The 27,151-nt window shown below is 40.7% G+C and overlaps 1 protein-coding gene across 4 annotated transcripts in view; it reads left to right on the top strand.

Annotated features, from left to right (window-relative positions):
• Window positions 1–27,151, top strand: part of SNX9 (sorting nexin 9) — a 92,819-nt gene that overhangs the window by 25,176 nt on the left and 40,492 nt on the right. For 3 of the 4 annotated variants that reach the window (XM_086745922.1, XM_086745925.1, XM_086745923.1), the window contains 2 exons: window positions 24,014–24,100; window positions 26,441–26,515. In XM_086745922.1, the coding sequence (XP_086602048.1) occupies window positions 24,014–24,100; window positions 26,441–26,515 (162 nt within the window). Of the gene's footprint in view, window positions 1–3,889; window positions 4,283–24,013; window positions 24,101–26,440; window positions 26,516–27,151 lie in introns of those variants that run through there. The other variant, XM_086745924.1, reaches the window with a different exon arrangement.

A 27,151-nucleotide genomic window follows, 5' to 3' on the forward strand; every position in this document is an offset into this window, starting at 1 on the left:
AGTGCGTCTGTAATCTCTTGAGCACCATTCTAAACTGCCACATAAATTCTGGGAAAACAGGGGGCTACGAGGCGTCAGTGCAAATACCGTATGATTCAAGAGTTCACGGCCTTTCTGGCCAAAGACTCCTGACGTACAATAAAGGAAAACAATTGTGTCCTTTCCTCAGAACATGTTTCAATAAATGTATTTTTCAGACAGGATTTGCAAATGATGCCATGTTATACAGAGCAATGCACAAATGGGATTCAGCAGCTGTTCCCCTGTTGCTCTGTGCAGCTAACATTAGGTTTCATGGATGTGGCAGCCTCAATAATTTTCTGTCCAATTTTGGGGGAGGGGAGGAGAGAGAAGATAGGAGGAAGTAGTATTTTATCTATATCGTTCTCTAGCAAACTTCTAAAAAAATGGTGTTAACCCAACTCTAAAACAGAAACGCTGGTCAGCTGAGAGAAAACAATGACACCCAAAGAACCTCTTGGTGAGAGGCAGGTGAAGCTGTGTGGACACGACTTCTGAAGATGAAAAATACACTGCTACTATTTTTGAGTTGTAAACTAAGTCATTGCTTAAACAGTTCATTTTAAGGCTTTGGAAATGTGAAATCTTTACCCCTTCTCAAAACAAGATGTGTATCAGGTGATTATGGTAAACATGATAATTAAAAGGAGTAAGAAAAAATTTAAATGTTTTTGTAATTACTCCCGAGTCATTGTTAGGCTTTCCTGATCAATGTAGTTAGAAATCCTGAGCTAAAAGCACATAGCATGGAACTGATGTTATCGTACACACCACACTGATAGCCTCTCAACCAAGAAAAAACAAAAACAAAAAAAAACCCCACACAACTTCTTACTTTTTAAAAAACCTTTGAAAATAAAGACTTAGGACAATACACTCTCAGTATGCCTCCTGCAAAGACTTTGAAAAGACATGTATTTGACAGGCTGCTCTATTTGCAAAGTTACTGCCACTGAAGAAAATAATTGTTCCTCAAAATTCCTCCACAGCTGTGGTAAACGCCTCAGGTCACCCCGGTGCATCATCTAGGTAATGCTAAGGGCACAGCCTGCTAATAGGGAGAAATCCAAGGTGCACCACCTCAAGGAGCTCCTGAGGACAGTCACTTAGAAATACAAGCCATAGTTCTTTCTCGACATGGTTTTCAGCTTGAAGGTTATCTGAATAACCTTATTTTTTTCTTTCCCCACCAAGCTTGCGTAAGTCAGAACACACAAGGTCACAGACTTTCCATGATCTTGAAGCTACAGCAGGCCTTGCCCAGTAAAGAACAGGATTTGGCAAACATTCTCCACGTCCTTTCTCAGAGTCCATCTTTAATTAAAAAATTTGCATAGCGCTGTTGTTAGGAACTTTTCACTTGCTGAGGTGTCAGTGCATAGTTGTTTAGAGCACATTCCAGTTTTTATAGCCCAATTGTTAGAGCAAAGCCTCAGTCATAATCTCAAACCCTACTACAAGCTAAGCAGAGAGCCAACTATTCTTACTGTTTCCATGCTTTTATACCCATAGTGCCTCTTCTAACCACCACCAGGTGTTCCTTATCATCTTCCCACCACCAGGTGTCCTCGATTTTGCTCTTAGTGCCTTGTTTTTCAATCCCAGGACTTCTTATGTTCATTGCCCCCAACACTGAGGCTCTGCAACAGATCACTTCACACTGAACTCTGCTGCAGCAGTTGTTCCAGGGAACTACTACAGACAACTGCAAAAAAAATACATACTTAGTAGAAATCTGTAGAAAGAACATAAAAAAAAAAAAAAAGGAAAAGTAATTTATGTGCTGGGTAAGGGATTTTCTTCTGTTATTTTTTCTGAGGCAGAGATATTTAACGATTATAGCATACATTGGTGGTTTAGCACAAAGTGAATAATGAGCCAACTGTGTTTGAAAGCTGGTAAGCTCCATGCAGAGCACACGACTTCCAACCTACCAAATGCTTAAGTATGTAAACAACCCAGCTGAAGCCACTGAGTTCTCTTATATGTCTAGTCCTAAGAAAACATATTGTCTTAATTAACTAGGACTCAGCTTCATAGCAGAAAACTATCTAATTTATAAAGTTTTGGAAATTTTAGGTGATTTCATTAGCAATTTGTTGGTATTTGACCCTTTGTGTTAAGCAATAATAAAGCTTGGAGCTGAGAAGATATATGTTTATTGCAATCCAAAGTGATTCCTAAAAATGTCTTTGTTAACACAAGGATTAATAGAAATTAATTGCAAATAGTATTGGAAAGATCCCATCAAAAATAATTTTCCCAGAACATTCTCTCACCCTGAAAGAAATGTTTACATTTCCATCATCCCTCAAACTTGCCAAGCAAGACTTATTTTTAGCAGTACCTCACAGTGGAAAACTTCAAACTGGAGATATTAAGTACAGAGAAAGTCTGGATAAATCATGACTTTGTTCTTCATTCCGCAGATGGCAAGCTGTGCTCTGTTAAAGCACACTGGTTAGCAGCTGTAGACCAAGCTTTTCTGGCAGTTGTTCTGACTGCAGGTAAAGAACGACACAGGCTCAAGTTTATGCAAAAGCCACAAGTTTATTATCAATCACACAGCAAACCATAGCATCTGGTGAAGGGATAGAGGGTGCTTCACATACCTATCAGTTGGGGACCCCTAAGCAAGACAATACTGGGTCTCTTGATTTCGCACCTCTATGCTTTTTATAAGATCCTCCCTAGATGACCAGATCAAAACATCCAATATTGGAAAGACTGTTAACCAGAAGATGGAAGAACAGGGTCCCTTAGTACGGAGACAAAGCCGGCTTCAGAGAGTTTTGCTACCACGGTGGAAATGTCAGTCTAGGAGAGACCGCATGGCAAAACTGATCCTTAATACAATACCTCAACAGTGGTTATCATAAAGGTCATTTGTGGGCCACACACAAAGGTTTCACTGCTGTTATGAAGGATAAAAAGCTGGAATTGTCATATTGAATTCTGAAAAAGTTAAAAACTGCAGTAAAGGAGTCTGAAAACTTCTCAATCACCTCAATCACTCGAATAGTGGTCGCAACCGAACAGTCAGCTTCCTCATCCTCATTCCTCCCAGAAACTATTTCACTGGTCCTACTTGGAAATTTTTTTTCCAGCTAAGAAACCCTGTGAGTATATTTTTCTCTTTTAGTAAAGCAGTCTCACGGAGAAACTATACCAATATCAGAAGAGAAGCTGGTAATTTCTATAGACAAGGAAATGCAGATGCAGAGTTATGCAGCTTCCCAACAGCTCACCTGGCTCTTAGGACTCTCCTTGGTCGTCCTGACAATTACACCATGTATTTCCTTCTACAGAAAGGAAACTTCTCATGATTCCAGGCCAACCACTACACACATACAGACAAAAAGCTGCATTTTTTGGACAGTGCCAGTACCTTGCATGATCACTGCTACTGGATTTTCCTATCTGCTTTGTTTTAGCCTCCCACCACAACTGTCCAGTAGCCTGGAAATCAAGTGGGGTTACAGTTAGTGTTTAGGAGACTCTCGTAGAGCACCTGACAGGAACGCTACCGACCCTGACCTGCTCCTTGAAGTAATTTTCTGCTATTCGTAACTGCCAGACTCTGAGGCCTGGCTCAAACAAGAGGTCACAGAGGGCGCATATCCCGCTAACAGCTGCAGTGGGAGCCCGGCTGAGGAAAAATTGCTTTCCTCGCTGCACAGTTGCTCCGAGATTTCTGTTCAAAAGCCGCCGAGGGACGGATCACGTCTTTCTGCGGGCCCTCTGCCCCACGCAAGCGAGGATTTGAGGGCAAATGCTGACTGCAACGCGAAGCCGCTGAAGGCACCAGTGTTGGCGCGGGTGGGGGCCTGGTCCCAACCCTCCAGCCGCGGGGCCACGTCCGCCCCCGGCCGCACCCCTGGGACCGACCGGGGCGGCTCCGGCGGGGCTCCCCGCCGCACCGCGGCTCCCTCCCTACCTCCAGCTCTGACGGGGACAAACAGCCCCACCACCGCTGCCGGGTGCCGAGCCGTAGCGAGGGGGAAGGGGCGGCCGGGGCGGGGGCACTGCCGAGCGGCTACATCAGCCCCCGCCTGCCCAACGCCGGGCTTTGCTGCTGAGCTGCCCGACGGCCCCCAGGCGGCAGCGGCGCTGAGCGGGGGACGCTGAGGAGGAGCCGCCTGCGCGGCCCAGCGGCGGGCGGGCCGGACCGGACCGGACACACCGACCGAGCAGCCGCGGCCCGCGGCGGGGAGGGGAGAGCGGCAGCTCAGCCCGCAGCGGCAGCGCCATGGCCACCAAGGTGAGCAGCCCCCACCACGGCGCGGCCCGGGGTAAGGGAAGGGGGGGGGTCGTGAGGCGGCTCCGGGGCGCCCCCTGCGCCGAGCTCCCGGCCGCCGAGCAGGCCCCGCGGAGGGGCTCGGCGGGTAGCAGCCCCTCTCGGTAGCGGGCGGGAGAGAGGGAAGGAGGCCCCGCGGGGGGACGGGCTGCGTTTCGGGGGTCGGGGGAGCGAATCCCCTCCCCGGGGCCTGCCCCTCGCCGCCGGAGGGAGGGGAGGAGGGGGCCGCCCGCTCCCGCCGCGGCGCGCTCGGGCCTCGCCGCCCCTGCCCGGCCCCTCCGAGCGGCGCGGGGGGTTCGGCTGGGCAGCGCCAACTGCGGAGCAGGGAAAAGTTGTTTTCTGCTTGCTTTCTGCCCCGCCACCTCCTCTCCTCCTCGGCCCTGGGAGGCCGAGGGCTGCTGCTCCTGCAGCCCGGCCGCCCCTGTCCCGCTTCCACCGTGCCCTGCGAGTCGGCGGCGGCGGTGGTGAAGGAAAGGCCTCGGCCGCCGCCGGGCCCGCCCGCCCTACGGGGCTGGGGACGGGGCGGCCCGGCTGCCTGGCCCCCTCCCCACACCCCGTGGAGGCCTCTGCGTGGCACCCAGGGGTGGGTGTCCTGCGTCTGTCGTGGGAGCCCAGCCTCTACAGTGGGCGACCTGCTCGTAGCAGGGTCTTATTTTACAAAGAAACAAACGCCGAAAAAAAAAATAATCGGGAAGTGAAATTACTTTGCTCAGTTCTTCAACAGTGTCTGCTATTAATGCAAGAGTCAAAATTAGCCCATCCTATCTGAAACCGGTCTCTTTCTAAATTAACAATATTTATTTACTATATTGGTTGATGAAAGCATCTCTGTGTAGGTGTGAGTTAACATCCACCAGTAAATGTCATCTGTAAGTTGTCTAAATATCGCAGACGGTTTTTTTTTTTGGTGTTTGAAGTAATAATTTGAGTCACCTGATTCCATAAACTTGGCCAGCAGTTTAAAAACTTCCTTTTACTGAGGCGGTTCTCGTACAGTACACCGTCTTTGGCTTCTCAGTACTGGAGAAATTCTGTATCTTGAATGTGTCAAATGTATAAGTAGCTGTCTCTGTTACCATATAAGTTGATGGTTACTCGTGTTTTAGTAAACTTGTTCAGAAGCACAGAGAAGTTGATTTTAGGCTTCAAAATCACTCGGGCAGTTTAAGAGCATTAATATAGTGAAATTTATGCTCTGTTGAGGTTTTAGAATATTGTTGATTGACTCGGTTTTAATACTGGTGGTTTCCAATATTAAATGTTGGAATAATTTCCAGTATAATTTCCAATATTGTGGGATGTCTGTATGAATAACATGTAATCAGCTTGAACTATTGTAGGTAGCAAGAAAATTGCTTCTATGTGTGTATACACTACATAATACGCAGTATGGTAAGCAGATACTGTACTAAAACAATTTACTGTTTTTCTCCTCATGTTGAGGTGCAGTATCCTCACAGGATCCTGTTTTCTGTGCTGAACACACAAAGCCATTTTATTCATACCTTTGGAAACTTTCCCTTTGCTTTTCTTGAAATCATTTTTTGAAGTCCTTATGGGCTCAGACTGAAGAGTGTATAACTTCTAACTTCATAACCAGGGCTGGCTTGAAATCAGGTGGTGCAAGTTTTTTTCACTCTACACATTGCAAGTTATGGTAGTTTACTTTAACTTGAAGGTTAAAGTTGGGAAGTGATGATCAGTAAAGACTTGGTATTTTGTTGTTATTACTTTGATATGTAATGGTACTGATGTGATGGTATGATATGGTGACTGAGAGCAGTACTGAAGAGAAGCTTACTTTTTCTCTGAGCTTCCACCACCAGATAGGTCCCTCTCTGTGAATTACTGTGTTTTGGATTTTAATTTGTTAAATTTGTGCAAGTTTCAACTATAGTACAGGATGCTTTTTTTTTTTTTCATGGTGCAAGGGAGTAACTAGCTCAAGAAACAGTTTTTAGGAGCTCATCCAACTAATCAGTCGCCATTTCACTTGGAAAGTAAATTTTGGCTTTTTTAATTGCAAACAGACTTCTCACCAGCTGCTTGTGCTTCTTCCAAAATAGCATCTTTTTAAAAGAAGTAGGCAAAGTGTACTTGTATTCTATGTGAAAACATTAACAAGACTAAACTATGATTAGTCACCTGGAATGTGAATTTATCGAACTTTAATGGTGTCAAATCGGATATAGCTGGTAGGAGCGACTGACAGTCCGGCCTGGCCTCGCTACATGGGTTATTAGTGCTTCCTGAATTCATTCCTATTTAAACTAGAATATACTTTCCGGGGAGGCCTGGGGGAAAATGCAGTCTTGATTTGAACACTTTCAGTGATGGAAAATCCAGTCTTTTTTTATTATTATTATTATTTTTTTAACTGTCAAGTCTCTTTTTTTTTTTTTTTTAATTTAAATTTGCCCAGCTTCTGTTTTCAGTTTTATCCATTTGTCTAAAGATTTCCAAATGCTTATATCAAAGTGTTAGGTTTTCTGAGGGGAAGAGGGGAATGGGGATTTCTCCTACAGCTAGCTTTTAAGCCCCAGCCAGTTTTCTTGCCTCCCACTTTGATCGCCCACAGCAATTAAGTTCTTGGAGTTTTGCAGTATGGGAGACGTGTATGGCCTACAGTTGTGTAATCTGCTGTCTCTTCCTTGTAACCATTCACACTCACTGGATTCCTTACTGAAATAATAAAAGCTTATAGGGGAAAGGACTACTGTTTTCATGCAAAAAGGGGAAGCTTACCCATGCTTTGCTAGCATATTTGCTGGCAAATGTTTTAAAAACATAGGGAGCCTTTTGTTGAAAGGGGTCGGGGGTGGCTGTAGGCCTGAAACACTCTGAAGGCTGCGGAGGCTCTGTCCGATGCTGTGAGCTGAGCAAGCAGTCGCCATTGCTCCTTCTTCTTCCTTGCTTCTTATCCTGTGCTGTCTGTACGTCCCAGCAGTTGACTCCAACGCTTGTCAGGACTGTCTTTGAGCTACTGTAAGTTGCTGAAATGGCAAAAGATTAACTGAACGGAAACAGTGGGGCCATTTTTTCCAGTTCTAGGGAGGTACAGTACCTGAAAGCTTGCTCAGAGCTGATGCAGAAGTTTAGGCAGGGTGGCAAAGTGGGGAGTGGGGAGACTTTCATAGTGAAGTGTGGAAATATAAATGGGAAATGGAGGATCTGAGGCTTCTGGTGGGAGTTCTTTGGTTGGCTAGTTCCTTACTGTAACTTGGCAGTGGATTTTGTGATTCCTTAAAGGCTTGCTCAGGGTCACATGCTCTAAAAACTGGAGCAAGTGAAAAAACAAATCAAAATGAAAAAAAAAAGGATTGTTTACGAGATGCTGACTTCCAAAGTTTTACAGCTGAACCTGATCTCCCAGGTAAGCAATTTCATATCCATGTTTAAGAACTGATGCATTAAGCTAGGTACTTCATTTTGGATGCTTCCTTCAGAGGCAATTGAGCTTACTAATTCCTTATTTTTAACTGTGTGTTACAAAAGAAGGCAAAAAGTGCCTGAGCCTAAAAGAATAAAGCTTTAAAAATTTTCAGTCACAAAGTGCAATATTGTGTACGCGTTTCTGTGACAGTTGCTTGCAAAAGCTGCAGATGAGATTCTCATTTTTCTATCTGTTCCTTCTTGACTTCTTTGGCCTTTCCTCTTCTTTCCCCACTAGACTTTGCCAAGTCTCAGCTTTACTCATGCCCTTTCTTTTGTTTTTGAGTTGCATTGAATAGGGAGAGATAAAAATGTCAGGAAGTGATATGCAGGCTTTTAAATAACATGCTCCCTACCTCAGTCTATTTTTAGAGTTATTTATTATTTTAAAATGTAGGCAAATAATTTTCTTGAGAAGGCTGGTGTTTTGCCATCTGTGAAGTCCTAATTTCAGAAGGAGGTGATGATTTTAAGAGAAGCTGATAGGTTATGTGCACACTGATGGTCAGGCGGGTTCTTTGGGAACCTGTGCTGCTAACGTGTGGTGAGGATTTTAGTTTAAAAGTTGAAGTTGGAACTGGACTGACTTACAGGAGTAACACTGTTGAAGTTGGTGGCATTGCTTTCACAAGCTGGGTACTTCACAAGGCAGGTATTAATAAGCTTCATGAGATTAGGCCTCTCATAGTGTCAATAACAACAAATATTTCTTTGTAACCTCAGGGGCACCTGTATCCCACCGGCTTGTTCTTGATAGTTCAGTGTTTTGTCTATGTTGAGAACTCATTTATCTTCTTCTCTTTGTAGATCTGAGCCCTTTTTTTGTGGGAAGAAGCCCCTTGAGATCAAAGCTTAGACTGAATATTCTGTTCTTAAAAGCAGATATGGCTTAACTATACTTCTAAAACATGGAAATGTTGTTCAGGGCTTTTTTTGGTCCATCTAATCACGTTGAATTATCTCTTGTGAATTTCACTAACGAGATTTCACTAACATCGCTCATGTAGTTGTGGTGAGGGAAAATCATGATTTATAGACAAAAATTTCAGGTGGGAAAAAATGACAACACATTAGATTTCAAATAAAGATTATTTTAAAGTGTATATTCTTCCTTTCATCATTCTTTTTGGTTCTCTATTGCTCTTACTAGTGTAAGGCTCCCCCAAAGAACTCTCACCTTTTCCTTTGTACCATCACGAAGCTGTTAGTGTGTTTGCATTGTGAATCAGGCAGAAACAATTTGTTCTGATTAGCAGCTGGGAAGTGAAGCATCCCCCTGTGCTAAACCCTCCAAAATACCCAGACTTTGCATTCTGAAGTCTACATTCTGTGTTGTTTTAACTTTGAAAGTAGACTTTTTGAGGAAATCACATCTTAAGAGAATGTTCAGTTAATAAATCTTAATACATCTGTGAGTTGGGATGAACTACTATGTAGATCGTTTCCACTATTTAAATTCAGCAAAACAAGACATAATATAAAGAATGAGATCACGCTTGTTTCGTATATGTAGAATATGATTGAACAAAACTAATTAGGTGAAGTAATAATTTTGATTTTATGGTCTTAATCATATTTTGGTTGTTTGTTTTTTTTAAACTATAATTAAGTAGATGTGAAAATATTTCCTGGGACTTTTGGGATTATTTTGGTCTGGTGGTTTGTTTTTTTAATGGGCAACAAGCTGAGAAGGTGAAAATGTTTCATGATGCAAATTTACCACTGATTCCTCACCTATTGATGGAATGAGATGTTAGGATAAGCACAAGAACTGATAATTAAAAAGTCTTTTTTAATTAGAGTACAGGTTTTCTGTTCTTTTGTCTTTGTGTCTGACCTTATGATCTTTTAAAAGTTCAGTGATAACTGGGTTACGTTACACTGCAGCAATTACTAGTGCAGGGCATCTCATTTCTGTGCTGGGAAGCTGGAGAGCTGGTAAGAATTCTATATAATGCTTTGCTTGGGTGATGATTCCTGTGACTCAGTTTTTCAAAGTTATTTTAAGCACCTAGCCATTGAGTCATCAGAGACTCATTACCAGAGGTTGTCATTTAAAAACATGATTACAGTAGCTCAAGAGAAGGAAGTCAGGTATCAGATGTCATAAGCTTCATTTGGTTTATAGATTCAGTGATTCAGTTTTCACTCTGATAGAATTTCTCCATGTATTATGTATTATTTCAACAAGAAGTCTTTACAGCTAATTGCGTCTTTGTAAAAAAGCTTGGTTTATGCCATTCTTTCAATATTTTCTTCTGTGATTTGTCACCTATTTTAGAACATCTGATTTTTCAGGTCTTGAAAAAGCTCCTGAAATACTGAATATCCACCAAGTCTTCTGTTTATAAACACTTCGTTATTTGATTAGGACATCTGGCAAATTTCAGAGTTTACAGAGAGTAGAAAGGGAAAACGGTATGAGAACTTTGCTATCTTAAATATATGGGTTCCCTCCTATATTAAATTTACAAGCAATTGCAACATTGATGATGTTGGAAGTAGTCTTGCAAAACATTACAAAAGCAGGTAATGGAGACTGTAAAATAGTGGGCGTGAGTTGTTTCAACCAGCACTGCAATAGGACAGATCAACATTTAGATATCTGGAATTATTTAAAGTAAATAACCGTTGCATTGTTCAGCATTTAAAGCTAAACCTCTTCAATTTCAAAGCATGTTTCATAATTACAAGGTCGTTCAAATTAACTTTAAACTTCTCTGAGGGGGCAAAAATCAGAGCTTGTGCTTTTACTTTCTTTAGTTGTTTTCCTGCTTTCTCAGCAATTTATGATTGGAAAGGATCATACTATCCAAGTAACACAAAGTTTAAAAAACAAAGCAGTCTTGTGTTACTCCAATAAGCAAAATTTAGATGCTACTGAAGAGAAAAACAAATATATGCATATTGCTTATTGGAAAATTTAATTTAAGCTCTGAGCTTTGTCTTTTTTTTTTCCAAACCAGTCTTTCTCTTTGGGCTTCATATGGGTAAGAAACCACACACACACACACACACACACACACACACACACACACACACGAAAAGCAACAATTAAGACCAGAATAATTTAGCTTTGACAGATAGTCCTCTGTGAGACCCACAGTAAGAGGAGAAGGGCACAAGGGACAACTCTTCTTATAGGGAGCTGCCTTTACGCAGGCTGATCCAGCTGTTGTATAGTTGTGAGAGGACATTCAGGACATGGCGTGGTATGAAGGGCGCGTGAGCCATCCGGGGCCCTGCTAGTAGGGAGGTGTGTGCTTATGGTAACCGTGCTGGGTAAAGTCAAACCAGTGACTCTGTGCACGTGAACAATACTTTTTGTTAGTAAAAACTCTTATTTCCTCCTGTATTTTAGAGCAGCTCTTCCCCTGGGCCCTGCCCCTTAAAGGAAACCAGTGTATAGGAGGGGTTTCCAATGTGCAAAATAGGTGGCTGGAAGGAAGAGGAGGAGGCGGTAGGACGGTGGGCAGTGCAGCTTGAGGGAGGTCCCTTGGGAGTCCAAGCAAAACAGCTGCTTCTGGGGATGGGCAGCCATGCCTGACCTGGGGTTTCTGCAAGTGGAACTTGCCCAGGTGAAATAATTCAGCCCAGCTCTTTTAAAAAGTGGGACTGGTGTCCAACTGGTTGATGAGTATTTTCTTATGACTTACCGTTGTGTTACTGACTTCTGCTCTGCTTTGCCATCTGCTCCTCCTTGGCAGAGGAACTGTTGTGCTTTTATTTTGTGTATTCGTATGGTATCTCTGTTTATACACAGTAGGTTTTGGACTTGCTTTGCTTTTCCCAGCCTTCTGAGACTGCAGTTCTCAATCTTCAGAGCAAAAATAAGTTGTCCTCTCAATTCTAGTTGAATCCAAGAAAAGTGTTTGTTTTCCTGGCTGATACAATTGAATGGCTAATTTTCAAGAACAACTATAAAAATTTTCTTAGAATAGCTTTAAACTGGTTCTCTTTTCTGTATGAGGATTTTTTTCTTTTTAATGTGTCAGTTTCCAAAAGAAAGTTGATTAATATAAGGCTATTACACTTATTGTTCCTGCTAGTTCTGATTTAAATCCTGGATTTCCCTGGAGAGCCTATACGATTCGTCTTTCTGCAGCAGTAAGGCACTTCATTTTGTCCTACAACTTCATCAGTTTTGAGAATTAAGCTTAGACTGCACTAATTCTTCTTGGGAGGTTAAGATTTAATTCAGTACTTGAATACTGCACTAACATATGATAATATAATGTAATTAGTGCTTACCTAGTTACAGCACAGTACTGTAATTTCCTCCCTCAATAGCCCTATATTTGTCTTCTGAAAATGGTTGCTTATGGAATACGAAATTAAGCATCTTCTTTCTGCAAATTACTAGACCATATTCTTGGAAGTTTGTATATGGTTGTTGAATTGTAATTTTTGTATCAACACCTCTGTCGCATTCTATCAAGCTGCCAAATTTTCTAGTCATTTGCAAGGAGGCAGCAACTTGAACTTTCTTTTCTGACTTCTCTGATACTTTCTGTCACTGTAAGGGTTCCTGGTACAAAAGAAGTTTGTGTGGTGTCCAAATTAATTCATAGGTAATGGAAGATGAAGATTTGTAAAGGAGAAACTTTAAATATTGTATGATTTAATCCACTTTTGTCATTCATTGTCCTCTCCCCTCCTCCCCCCCGCCCCCCACCGCCCTCTGCTTTTCTCCAGGCATTCTTTTTCTTGTTTCTTTTTCTTTTTTTTTTTTTTTTTTTTTTTTTTTTTTACTTAAAGTGGGATAGGGCAATACTGCTAGTGTACACATTGCATTAAATTGTAGGTGTCTAGTATCCAGTCCAAGTGCTGGAGGCTCTCTGGCCAGGTCTACTGACTGAGCTTTGCTTGTTTGAGCTGCCATTTAATATGCTCAGTTTGTAGCTTTACAGGGTCTTGTACCTTTCTACACTGTCAACAAAAAAGCTGAAATAGCTGTAGGCTTGGGTACATTAGGACCCATAAAACCTGAACTTTGCCCAGTTCTAGAGTGAAGAAGCTTCATCTGACAAAATGGTAATACATTTATGCTGGTATTCTAGTTTCCTCATTTGTTGTCGTAAAATAAAAGTAAACATAGAAATGATTCAATTATTGGGCTTTCATAAAGTTATTGGTTCAATTATTGGGCATTTCCAAAAGGACTAAGAGATTTGAAAACATTAGTATATTGATTAGTGTTGGTTGCTCAAGTAACAGTGAATTTAGCAGAATTCCATGTTGAGGATCTGTTTTGCTGCATTTTTTATTCCTTCCCAGCTGTCTTCAGATAGCATGCTATTGAGCACTTGTTTTCCTATTAATACTACCAGCATTTGGGACTTAAAAGTAGTACAACTATTCCATTCTGTATTTTACAGGTCAAGTTTTATTTGAAGTAGAATCATTTTAACAGACAGGTATTTGCTTTGCTGGTTCTTAATTTGCTTCCAGGCTGGCCTGTGCAGCTGGTATGTTGAAATGCACAACCTGTAATAGTGTGGTGAGTCTGAAAAGGCTTGAAGTTCATTAGATAACCTTAGCGAAACTGTGTGCCTCTCCAATTATTGGGATAATTACTGGTTTTTTTTCTAGTCTCTGCTCTCATAGAGGCAGCACTATTGTGTGACTACAAGCTGTCTTAATGAGTAGGTCACAATGTGGCATTTTTTCTGGTGAATGCTGCAGGCTTTTTCTGAAAGCTTCACCTCTTCCCAGCTTTGCTCTTTGAGGTTAGGACTGTAAAGTTTCAGGCAAACATCAGGGGACTCAACGTGGCAGACTTCTGAAACAAACAGTTAAATATTGGTTCAGCAAACAGTTGCAAGTATCGCGGTTTGATTTCAGAGACACAGTAATGATTAATCTAGGCAGAGATTTTAATCACGCTTGAAAAATGCATCCTGCCTAACACCCGTAAATACAAAGCCACGCTGTATTTGCTCCAGTTGTATGTCCTGGTGAAACTGGAATTAATCTTCTCAGATTTGAAATTGTTTACGGGACCTGGAATAGGTTGGTATCCAAAAACAGAAATGTGAGGAACTCTGGGGACTTGGAGTGATGCAGTAAATTGATTCTGAAAAAGGTCTTCTGATGTTACTGGAGCTCCTCACTCACAGTTAAAAGTTGTGCAGTACGTTGTTAATAACTGATAACTGGTTTATAAGTAACGTTTTAAACAAGAAAAAAACTCAGGTGCTTAACCCAACTGAAAGCTCAGATGTGATTCACAGGAGTATCTGAGTCAGTATTTGGAAATATCTCTAAATCACGTGGGTGTCGTGCATGTATTTCTGCAACTGATTTCCCCTCGCCTTCGTACTGCTTGGGTGTGTGGGGATTCTGCTGCTTGGTTTGACAGTGCCCCATAAATAAGTCTGTATGAACACCGCAAAAGGTAACGAGGCACCTCTTTTAATAGTGTGTGATGGTTCTTTTGAAAGTATCAGAATTTGAATGCTGCTTTTTAAAACTACTCAGCCGCCTATAGATAATCCACAAACTTTAAAATTCTTAACCGCTGTTGTAAACCTGGACAATATCACAGTTCCTCTTTGCTTTTTTTAATGCTCTGTGGCAGTACTTATCTACCCACCTGACTTGTAACTGCATGGAAAGCAGCTATAGTTTGTTTTAATACCTTAAAATTTTAAGATCTGTTACATTCTAACACTTTTTAAGAGATCTGAGTCTGACAACCATTTTAGTCCTCATGCTGTATTGGTAACTTCCAGTCCTAGATGCTTAAGGTGAACAAGGGCCCTCCCGATGTGCAGGAATTCACTCGAATGCAAGTTCTTAATGTGTGCGCTGCCTGTAATGCCGGCAAGGAGGATGTTTCAGTTGGCTTTAGGGTGTGCTGCTTACAGGTAGGTAGCTATAAAGAAACTCCTGTTTTGTAAATCAAGAATAAGATATGTAACCAAAAATGAGCTGGACTAGCCTGAACAGAGTTCAGGTGGTCTTCCCTGACCAAAAAATTACTTTCAGCAAGACAGTGATGTTCTGTGTGGTAGATCTGAAGGGCTAGTCTGTTTCTAAAATCTGAAAACCTAATCTGTCCTCCCTGAGGAAAGCCTGAGTTACTGAAGAGCCTAGTAAATCATTGTCTTTATTACTAGACAAAACATTTCCAAGTCTCTCTAACACTTGAAAACTTGCCTAGTCATTTCTTTCTTACACAAAATCATGTAGAAATGTTTTCAAGGTAAGCTTTTTACACCTCTGTTCTGATTCTAAAAGTGCCAGTGGTTTAAGCCACATCCTGACCACACTACTAAGCCAAAGTGGTGCAGTCCACACGCCTGAGGGACGGGGTGCCATCCAGAGGGACCTGGACAAGCTCAAGAAGCGGGGCCATGCAAACCTCATGAGTTTCAATAAGACCAAGTGCAAGGTCTTGCACATGGGTCAGGGCAGCCCCCAGTATCAATACAGGCTGGGGGATGGAAAGATTAAGTGCAGCCCTGCCAAGAAAGACTTGAGAGTACTGTGGATGAAAAGCTGCACATGAGCCATCAACATGCGCTTGCAGCCCAGAAGGCCAATCGTATCCTGGGCCGCATCAAAAGAAGCGTGGCCAGCAGGTTGAGGGAGGTGGTTCTGCCCCTCTGCTCTGCTCTATTGATTTCTCACCTGGAGTACTGCATCCAGCTCTGGAGCCCCCAGCACAGAAAAGACATGGACCTGTTGGAGCGGGTCCAGAGCAGGGCCACAAAGAAGATCAGAGGGCTGGAGCGCCTTTCCTGTGAGGACAGACTGAGAGAGTTTGGGCTGTTCAGCTTGGAGAAGACTTTGGGGAGACCTTCTAGCAGCCTTCTGGTACCTAAAGGGGGCTTATAGGAATGATGGGGAGAAACTCTTTAGCAGGGCATGTAGTGATAAAGGGTAATGGTTTTCAACTGAAGGAGGGTAGATTTAGACTAGACATACGGAAAAAAAAAATAATGATGAGCATGGTGAAGTACTGGAACAGGTTGCCCAGAGAGGTGGTGGATGCCCCATCCCTGGAAACGTTCAAGGCCAGGCTGGATGGGGCTCTGAGCAACCTGATCTGGTTGGAGATGTCCCCGCTCCTTGCAGCGGGGTTGGACTGGATGGGCTTTAAAGGTCCCTTCCAACCCAAACCATTCTATGATTCTCTGCGTATTGTTGGGTATAGAGTATTTCATTACCATCCCTTAACCTATAAATGCTTCAAACTTTGTTTTGTGCTTTTTGGAAACTCTTCATGCTTTGTTAACAGTTTTATTGCAATATGAGGTAGGCCTTTTAATCCTGTGTGAATACTTAGTTCAATACCTGCCTGAAGTATGGTAGGCATGTGTGGTTTCTGAGGCTGAAGAGGAGCTCCCTGTTCTGAGTCTTCTCTGTCTGCAAGCGTGTTTTATTAGCAGGAAGAAATGATGCAAGTCTCTGTTTCCTAGCTTTTTATCTGTATGTAATTTGCTTCTAAGGTGCTTATAGTCAGTGATGTTGACTTCAAATGACTAGTTGCAGGCTACTGAACTTATTTTAGAGTTGAAAAATTGCTCAGAAGAAAGTGAGCCAGGAGGTCAAGAGACACATTTTTAATGTGAATTTGTAGAGTAATGTGAGGATCCAGCAGTTAGAGCTGGTGAGGGAACTTGGAGTGATGGTATCTGAATATTGTGATCTCTTCTAGTCCAGAAGTGGAGTTCTTCACTGAATTTAGTTTCGCTTTTTGCATGAGTTTGTTTTAATTCTGATGTTTCTGAAAGCAAAAGACAACTGTTTTAGAAAATAAATGGGAGGTTTGTAGTAAACAAATGAATTTTAATTTTTACTTATTGTTTAATAAAATCATAGTGTAAAATTGTTTTGAAGGAATGGTTCAGTGTCTTCAGGCTAGTGGGTGTTTTTCCAAGCAGATGTTGTTGAGCACATACACCAGAACACCATGCCTAGCACTATACAAGTAATATACACTTTCTCTATTTGCTCTGTATTAGTTAAAAATACAGTCTTTTCTCCTTACAGTCTTTTCTCCTTAGTAATAAATCTTTAGCACTTTAACTGGCAGTTTCTAGAATAATATATAATCTCTTGAGTTCCTAAGGTAAGGCTTCTGTAGGAGTCTGAGAAGAACAGTGTCCTAGTGTCCTCTTACGCTTCCATCTTCAGTTTTTTGTTTGCTTCTTGCCTCTTAAGAATGCCTGTCAGAAAAATACATGTAGAGATTTCTTTCCTGTAGGCAAGATGGAGGGTAGCTGCCTTTCCAGGCTGGGAGGCACAGGTGCTTGAAGAGCTGCAGTGAAAAATCTCTTCAGTCTCAGACTACTAACTGCATGTACTTTTGGATGAGCTTGGGTTTCAGGATAAAAGGTGGAGGAAAGGTTAAATCTAGCTAAACAGTAGCCACCGTTGGACGAAAGGTAGTGTCCTCATTGCTCAGAGGTGGAAAGAGGTGGGGAGCTCCTGCCTATATTTCTGAATCACTTTTCTTACTGTATTTCTGAGCTCTTTGGACACCAGTTGTTTTAAACTTATCACAGTGCCCTCAGTAATATCCGCAATGGGGCTTCGTGTCTGTTTTGACTTGCAGAGACTTCTTTTCAAAGATCAGTTGATTAAAACATGGTGACTTAATTAGTCTGTGACGGGTGAAATGAAGCAGTGGTTGAACTGTCATTTACAGCCTTGCCTACCCTGCGTCTTATTGCAGCTTCACTGGTGCAGTGAGGACAGTGAGGGGTTTAATGCTGACCCTCCAGCTGGCAACGAGTCAGGTGTCTTGCCGTTCTAAGCTGTGAACTACCTCAAAAACCAGTATTAGACAGTAATCACAGAGCAAGTGGTTACTGTGAAAGGTCAAACAGTACAGAACAGAAAATGCAAAAGTAATTGCAAGTTAATTGCCTTTTGTTTGCAGAGTATTGCCACTTTTTAGATTAAATACTTCATTTTGAACCATTTTTTTTAATGAAATTAACAGATACTGCCAATTTCTGACCTGATTTATTTGCAGCTAGGTTTTTGTCTTCATTCTTTGCTTTCTGCTTCCTCAATTTCTCTAATCCTGGGATCCCAACCTGTATCCCAGGTATGCTATTTCTGTTTTGTTATCTTAAAACTGCCCTTTAGAATGAATATTTTCTTTCTAAAGACAATATTGGTGGGAAAAACAATTCTGAAAAAAAAAACCAACCACCCAATTAACCTCCCCCCAGAAGTGCAGTGAAACAAACAAACAAAACCCCAAACACAGATCCAAAAAACTTGTAGTAGAGAATTAATAAAACAGAGTCAGGGAAGGCAAAAATGCTTTTTACTTTTCAGTGCTTCGAAGTGTGATCAACATCTTGCTTATCAGTGTTTCACAAGCAGTTGGTTTCAAAGGCTTGAGCTTACTAGACCTACTGAAGAATATTTGTGCTAACTGGTGCAGTTTTTGTAGCGAACCTTTCTGAAGTTTATTCATAACAGAAACGTTACTGGAGTTATTTGAGGTGACTGAAAGCCCTTAGTTGTTTATTCCAGCTAAAAGCTTAAGCTGATATCCTAGAAGAAAAGTTCAAGTCTGCTTACTGGCAAGGCTATTTAAAATTTAAGAACTTGGCTTGTGAAGAGGAGTCCTAGCTCAAACAAAAAAAACCCCAAAAACCAACAAAAAGACCACAACAAAAAAAAAAAGCTGATGCTAATGATTAACATGTTGTTGTTTGTTTTTGTTTTTTTTTTTTTAAGACATTTTTTTGGGGCTTCCCAAATTATGGTTTCCGCTTCTCTAGCGAGATGCAGGTTTCTTTGAAAAGATTTATCTGCACCATTTACTTTCCAAAAAAGAAATATGGAATTTGATCCTCTTTCTGTGCATATGGGAACCGCTGCCATCAACAGTAGGACAGGAAGCTGGAGGCAAAGCATGAGCCTGGAAGGTGTTGCCATCCTTGCTGCTACGATACAGCAGTTGTCTTTCTGAGACAGCAGCACCAAGCAAATTAAACCTGTGGATCCCTGTCCTGTGAAAAGAACAATACTGGATGGCTGAAGCACTGAACTGCTAGCGCTACCTACTAAAAGGAAGGCGTGCATTTATTATTGGAATTTCATGCTATGAACCTTTTATGGGTATTTACTTTGTACTATCTACCACTGCCAGCTGTCCAAGAGAAGCAATTGTGGTACAAGTTTCCTAAACTTTAACATGTGGCTGAAACAGATTAATCTATGGCCTAACACAAGAGCTCTTTCTAATGCAATGAAGCCCTGTCTGTAGGGAAAGCATTTTCCAAGGTGTGTCCAATTTTTGAGTGGCTTCTCTGGTTTTAGTGCTGTGAAGCGTACTTTCATTGTAACACAGCAGTTCTGCATCAGGAAGTCCAACATTACAAAAGCATTTTGCTTCAGAAGAGTGAACTTAAACAAAAAACAATAATCACTTTGTATGGGTCATTAATCATTTTTATCAAAAGACAGGGAAGCTATTATAAAAGCTGCTGTGAGCACAATTGATGCGCATTAGCTGTTCATCTGCTCATGGGTAGCGAGGAATACACAATGGTTTTCGTTGTCCTGCTTCTCCGTGAAAGAGCTAGCCTGCTGCAGGTGAACTGTAGTGTGGGCAAGTGTGTGCCTGTGCACATCAGGATTGTTGGACTTGGGAATAAATTGCTCTTCCACTTGAGCCTAGCATCTCTCGAGTGATAGATCTTAGAAAAGGCAGAAAGATTCTTAGGAGAAATAGGTGCTTCTGTTGCTTTATCACCTCTTTCAAGATTCTGGGGGAAATATAGAAGAGCTAGTCCCTCACAATGCCTGCAGAGGTCTTGTATACTCTTCTAGTAACTTAGCGTAGTGATAATGTAAGCCTTCATTGGAATTTTATTTTAGTGATTTTTTGCTAGTCAACTTCGTTCCCACTTAATATGTGCTAAGAGTCTCAACACACTGATAGTTGCGTAGTCTTATGTCTGCTTGCAGAAATAAGTTGCCAGATACTCTTGGTTATTTTTTTTCTCTTGATTTTTAATATTTTGGGAAGAGGGAGGAGGTACTTAACTTGAACAGAAGTAATGGAGAAAAGCTGACTCTGCTGCTGGTCTGCAGAGCAATTATACTTTTGCTACTCTAGGTCCTGGTTTTCAGTGTAAAGAATCTTTTGTGTTTTAACATGTTTAGTCACAATTGCTGTTATAATTCTAAAAAGATAGTAATAATGATTAATTGCAGTGCTTTGAATTTCTAGAAGTTGAGAGGCTTCACACTGTAATAAGTCAGTAAATCTGTAAGTAGGGAAACTGCAGTCCGGATGTGTAACTACTGTAGATAGAACCAGCTCCAAAGCACGCTGAGAAAGTACTGGGAATTATCACTTTCCTTTCTGTTTTCTTCTCCTTATTACAATCTAAATTTCTATACCCATACTGCTGAAAAGCTCATTTTTGTTTAATAAGGATGAATTCCTACTGGTGTCTCCTTGTCCTCAAGTTGTAGAGAAAACTGCCGACTCCCTCTCATTCCAGAGAAATTGCAATATATGCCAGAGCTGCAGAGATGCTGGGGATCATGGAGCCCTTTCCTCCTTGGCATGCATTGTGCCAGGGTTCTGCTTAATCCGTGCTGACCTTTCCCTATGCAAGGGAGCACGAGAGGAACGCCAGGGTACGTTACAAACTCCCAGTGGCGGTGCGGAAAGCTCTGCCCCCTGAGCAAAGAGAAGCAATAGGTGTGTGCAGTGCAATGACCAGGTCTGCTTTCTGGTCAATGAAATCTGTTTACACTTTTTTGGGTCAACAGCCCTTCTTCTCAAAGGATCTGACAAAACAACTTCAGAATCCAGAATCCCCATCTTACGTGGGGTGGGTGCAGGACACAGGGGAAAATAAGTACAGCCAGTTAAAAAAAAAAAAAATTTCTTATAGCTAACAGATTAGCAATTCCTACTTGTTTTGCAGATTTGCAGTATTGTGTAAATGAAGCAATGACCTTTATTCCACTAACAAAATGTTTGAATCTCTGAAGTTCCTGTAGTTCTTGGATCATTTGGTCCTTTTAGATATGATGAGAAGTAGATATGAAGCACAACAGTTATTGTAACAAGTCTTTTTTTTTTTTTTTTTTTTTTTTTTTTTAATCTGTGTTTTGAAGAAGTTGCCTTTGTGGTGTTCATGCTGTAATATTTGGAATTTGTCAGAGATTCCAATTTTATAAATATTCAAAACGTCCATAGGCTTACACCTAATATTTAATGCATGTATTGCAGTGCCCAGGAGCTAAAATCCATTGCTGGTTTAATGCTTTCTTCTCTCCATGCCCACGTGCTGTTTTGCCTAAGTGGCAAAGATCTGAGTCTAAGCCATAACTGCTACTTGGATGTAATATTTGTGGCCAGTAAGTAGGAAAAGGTTTATTGCAAAACCAAACCATTTCCCTTTGTATAGTACTTTGGAACTGATTGTCAAAAATATTTAAATAGGGTTAGGGCTGATGCCTCTGCCCAAGGACGGGCTAGAGGGAGAGTTTTCCATTGTTAACAATACACTTATTAAATTGGGGAAAAACATTTAGTCACTTAGTTTCACTTACTTAGGAATTGGTTGAGTTTATACTATTTTTCCCATTAAATCTCAAGCGTAGCAGGGTAGAGTAAAAGCTTACTTGCCAGGATTTCTTAGGGATTTAATTCCCAAACTAGGCAAATAGGCCCAGAAATGAAAATGAAACAAAGTACCAGCAAAAAAAAAAATTGGGGAATGTATTTGGGATGTCAATATATGGATCAGGTTACAGATGTACCTCAAATGCTTAATGCTTGGTAATAATCCATTTCTGTAGTATTGTGAATCTCTCTTCTTCTCAATTTCTTAAACCACAATAAGGCAAGAATTATTGAGTTTGTTTATATTTTTTTCCCCTTTTCTACTTTTTTTTTTTTTTAAAAAAACAACTTTTGAAATAGGAATCCAGAGCAGGTGAATAGATAGACTTTGATGCAATGACTATTGAATTCTGTGTATCTCTCTTGGCCTGCAAAGTGGTGCTTTTTACACTCCTACTTAAAATGTGCTTGTATTTCAAAAGGTGTGCTGCTTCTCTTCAGTTTAATTGTAAGGAAAGTACGGCAGCTTATTGTTGTATTTTATGGAGGCCTGATTTTCCGCTGGAAGGAAAGCAGTCAGTGTTGTTATTGAAAACAGTTTTCTCTTCTTCATCTTGGTTTTGCACGGCGTAATCTGAAAGTGCTGAAAGCCTCAGTTCTAAGGGAAAAGCTTTCGTGCAAGGAAGCATTTGGAGTCCTTCATTACAAAAAAGTAATGTTGTGCTTCTGTAGTGGAGAAGACCAAGTGTTTGGTTTGTTGTGCAGGTTATTCAGGATTAGCTTTGTCAGCTGCGCTATGACATAGGCATTTTGTCTGAGCTCTGTTTTTATTTACCCTGAAGTAAAGTATCTCTTGACCAGCCAGAAGTATTTCCATGTGATACTTATGAAATTAAAATGTGTGGGAGGGAAGTTTGTGTTTTTTTCTGGTTTTGTGTCAGAAGAAGGGATGTCCAGGTGGGGATCATAATTTTAAGATGGGCAGGAATTGGTGGTGAATGTCCGTCTTTGGTATTTTTTTTCTTATCACATAACTTGCTCTTAACAGACATCGTAATTTTACTGTAATATTTATGGCAGAAACAATTAGGTATGAGGTTGTTTTGGTTTTGTTTTTGTTTTTTTCTTCCTCCTGACCTCCAAGTACAAGGAGCTCATTTTTGTACACAGTGTCTGATGTTGTTATAACACCATTATAGAATTATTTTTCTTGGATTTAGTTTTTTAATCTGCAGGAACAAAGCCCACTTCTGTAGGAGCTGAGGTGACTAAAGCATATGTCTTACTGATGGAGATGAGACCGTAGCCTTGCCTCTTTCAAGATGTGCTGGGGAAATTGGTGTGTTTCCTGAAATAGACTTTCTGCAACTCTTAATCCTGTATGAACTGGGGAAATACAGGCTATGATGTAATCTATATCGAGTATTGATGGTTTTGTTACAACTGTCAGTACTGTCTGTTAAAATCTGTGCTATTTCTGATTGCCTTTCCTGACCTGTAGTCTAGCTTTCCCTTTTGCTGCTCTTTGATACTTCAGCATTGGCATCAATGAGATAAAATAATGTATTAATGACTTGTGAGGAACCTAGCTAACATAAAGACTTGAGGTGTAAATACTAAGGCTTTTATAAGTGTGATGAGTTTTCTTTTAGGGGAAGAGAAGCTTAGATAAAGGGTTTATTGTGGTCAGGTTTAAAGTTTATCTAATATGCCACTTGAAATGGAAAGCTGAAACTTTTGTTCTAGGTCTTCCTTTAAGACTCAAGGGGAAAATATATGTGGTTTCTCTCTGCATCCGTTTCAACAGTTTGTGAGAAAATAAATATGGTCCCTTTGTAATTCCTGAGAGGTTTCTCTACTTTTATATTGGAAAGGAATTTAATAAAAGACAATGAAAAGATGTTTGGGAATGTAATCTTAGGCCATGTCACAATTCTTTGTATAAAGAAGCAGAAGTGATCTTTTAAATGTTAGACAACTTTGTCAGTGTTTGAAACATAACATTTCTCTATGTAGTGTAGTAGCAGAGTCAGTACACAGCAAAGCCTTTGTGTCTCTAAATGCTTAAAAATTAGGTTGATTTTGTTTTTCCTTCCCACTTTGTGCCATTATGTAACAGGCCTACTCACTGTTCGTGCATTTGCATAGTTCCTCCTGTACATGAAGTCTCAAAACATAATTTTATGTATTACTTTTTATGTGCAGCAGTGGTTACTTACATCAGCAATGACTTGTTCTTCTTTACATCAGCAATGACTTGTTCTTCTTTTTCTGAATTGCTTGCTCTATCAAACAGTTCCCTTTACCCGAATTCTAGTTGGACTATGCCTTGTAGGAAATAAATTGGATTGTTTGCTAAAGTTAGGAGGCTTTCAGTCTTCCCCTGGAAGAAGTTATAGTGATGGTCCTGGACGTGGCAGAGAACAGCCATCTTAAACTGTGAATCCTCCTGGAAAATAATTATTATGTTTAACAAGCTCCGCAGGAGATTTTAGTCATGTAAAGTTTGCGGTAGTGTTCAGTTTAGAGTTCAAACTTATGAAATGTTAGCTTCCTACATGCTGAGTTGCTCTTTGTACATCCAGCCTTACCCCTCTTGCTATTTCTGCTACTTAAGAATAAATTGTGCTGATACTTCCTTCATGAAATCTCCTAAATTAGCTGGAAGAAGTCTCACTGCTGTATTCTTTTTTCACATGCAGGCTCGTGTTATGTATGATTTTGCTGCTGAGCCTGGAAACAATGAGCTGACCGTCAGTGAAGGGGAGATCATTGTAATCACCAACCCGGTAAGAAAACTGAGATGGAATCAAGGCTTCAGTGCACTTTCCTGGCTGCCTTCTAGCAGATGGAAGAAAAAGTGTGCTAGGTGACATCTGAAAGCCCTAGCTACCTTCCCTTGAAGAATTAGCAAATAAACTAAATACAAATAGTTTTCTAATAGTTTTCTGGAAACGAATGCAATGAGCAGTTCTGGAGGACGGCGTCATCTCAGAGCTCCCCTGTACACAGAATTTGCTCAGCTTTGTTCCCCACTAAACAGGGCTGAGTGCCAAGGCAGAGGAAGGAGCTAATGATGGTGGTATCTGTTACATCTGAATGTATTGTCTTTTTTTGGGGCCTAATACTCTCCCTTTTTGTGTGTATGTAATCTTTCAGGTGCTTGCCATTTGCATTTAAATCTGACATGCCAGCTCCCTTCTTGGTTTTGAGTTTCTTAATCAATGACTTCAGCATTCCAAGTTTGTTCAAAGAACTTGCAACAAAATTTGTTATTAAATTTGTGTGTCCTTTCATAGTTAAAGCAATATGGATAAGGTACAGGGAAGGAGTGGTAAAAATACTATGGTAATACTATCAGGGAGTTCTTAGTAGTACTTCTGAGCACTGACGTTTGATTTGTGTGTACAATTTGAATTTGAATGCACTTTTATTGTCCTGTATAATTCTTACCCTCGGTAACAAGGTGTTAGTTGATTTTGCTTTTGATTTTTGTGATATGGCTCACTGAATGGACTTTCCTCTTAAAACACATAGAAGCAGAAAATGCCTGATCTTGATGCCAGGTTTTTTTATCTCTTTATATAGGAAACGTGAGTTCTGCAGAATTAACTAATTCTTTGAAGAGCCTAGTCATGTATAATTGTGATAGTTTTCAGTTCCACTGACCTTCAATATTTGAAGCAGATGTTAAATAGAACCAGCACCCTCTTGGCTAGGATGCTATGCTGGTGCAGCAGTAACATTTTAAATGAGTGCAGGAGTTTAATGCTGTTTCACAAAAGTAGGACTAAATAAATAGTTTACCTCTTTTAAGCTAGTTCTTGTTGAACAAGGCACCTGTATGTTAAAGCAATGTAACTAAAACCAAGTAAAACTTTATTTTATATTGTCTATAATTAAACTGTGGGATAGATTGCCACAAAGGCTCTTGATCTTTTTTGGTATGTTAAGTTTAGACAGCAATAGCATAAGTCATGAAAGTCCATTGATGATTGCTCTTAAGTGTGGCAATGCAAATGTGACTTCTGGCTCAAGATGTCATTGCTCTTGCAGTTTAACCAAGCTAGTTGCATTTATAATCCAAGCTGTCTACCTGAGAGTAAGCTTTTAGGTACATGAGAAAGCAAATTAAACTTTGTTATTTCAGTATCTCTTTGATCTCTGTTTAAAATCTTGACAACATAAGCAGACTTTTTCTTAATGTGTGCAGGATTACATAAAATTCCCAAGGCAAAGAACAAAATTTTGAATAAACAAATATATCGATTAAAAAGCAAATTGATAAAACCTGAAAGTCAATAATTGCTGTGTAGTGTATGTGGTTTCAATTTGCAGCTATGAGTTAGCTTGACAGGTAACTATGTGTTCAAGGAACAGCTTGATTTAAAACAGAACTGGCTTATTCCAGATAATGTTGTCCTGGAATTTACTTTGCTTGACTGCAAAGATTTCTTAGTGTATGTAGAATATGTGTTTAAAAAAACACAAAATAAAATAACAGGATGCCCCACTGAGATCAGAGCTGAACTGTTAGTTCTTTCTGAACTAATAGCATGAGGCCTACCTCTGAAATTAAATGTAAACTAAAAAAGTGTCTCCAGATCTTGCATGGCATGTGCGTCTCTTAATCTCACGATTATCCTTAATATTCTTGTAGGTTATAGCTCCCACTTATCGCACACCTCTGCACCTTCAGTAAGTGAAGCAGAGATTTTATAGATATTACCAATAGCTTAATTCCTTGACTCTTACTTCTTTATAAACTGTTTATTAAAATTAGTACTTTGGAATTGGCATGCTAATAGCTATGTTTTGATGCAGTCTGTGTCCAGACAATTGACTATGGTTTCATAAATGATCAAAAGTGCTGAAAATCAACCCCCCCCCCCTCCATGTTTGTTAAAAATAAAGTCCACAATAGCTGTGTGAAACAAGCATGACCTGTGTTCTGTTTAATGAGTATCTGCTGCTTCAGCAGATTTAAGCAAGTTTGTTCGTGGTCATACAGTCATAACTGTATTTTGAAGCTTGAATTCGACAGCAAGACAGTGCTTCCTCCTGAGCTGTTTAAAGCATGCTGTGGGCTCCATCTAGCAAAACTATGTCTATATTATTACTTCTTTTAGGATGTCGGTGGAGGCTGGTTAGAAGGAAAAAACAGCCAAGGCGAGAGAGGACTTGTTCCAACAGATTACGTTGAGGTAAGTAACTGCACTGCTCTGCACTAAGAAAGCAGAACTACTGAAAAGGCCATCCTCTGATTCACTGGTGAGACTGTAGTGCTCAAATGTAAAACTTCTAGTGTTAAAGCTTAGAATATATAATCTTATTGTAGCAGCTGTAGCTGGCTTTGAAGCTCGGTGCAAATATGCCATCCAAAGCTACTGTGCTTCTTAGTGATTTCTTAAGAAGTGCAACAGGAGGTTATCTATAGTAAATACTGGTGATCCACAGAACATGAGATATTTTGAGTCTGATTCTGGTTTTGCGTGTCTCATGATCCAATAATTGTTTTGTTTTCCTGTCTGAAGATACAGATATGGAAGTGAAATAAGTAATGCAACTTTACACTGATGTTGCTGTGGCTGATTTGCCACATGCTTGTACATCTCTGGAATGGAACTCCATTTCTGGGGCTCAGGATATGGGATCCCAAAACCAAGGACTACTCAGCTCATCTTCTTGAGGGCTTTTGCTATCTGTTCAGTGTGTGTTGATCTGCTGTTTGTTCAAAGATTGGTGTTACGGGGGTCAGGATGGAATGGGCATCTCAATGCAAAGTCTGGAATCCAGCTCGCTCTTGGAGGGCCTGGTGTCTGTATGTTTGCAAGGTGCCA

The sequence above is a fragment of the Chlamydotis macqueenii genome, chromosome 3 (assembly GCF_036417535.1).
Source record: "Chlamydotis macqueenii isolate bChlMac1 chromosome 3, bChlMac1.mat, whole genome shotgun sequence".
Taxonomy (NCBI): Eukaryota; Metazoa; Chordata; class Aves; order Otidiformes; family Otididae; genus Chlamydotis; species Chlamydotis macqueenii.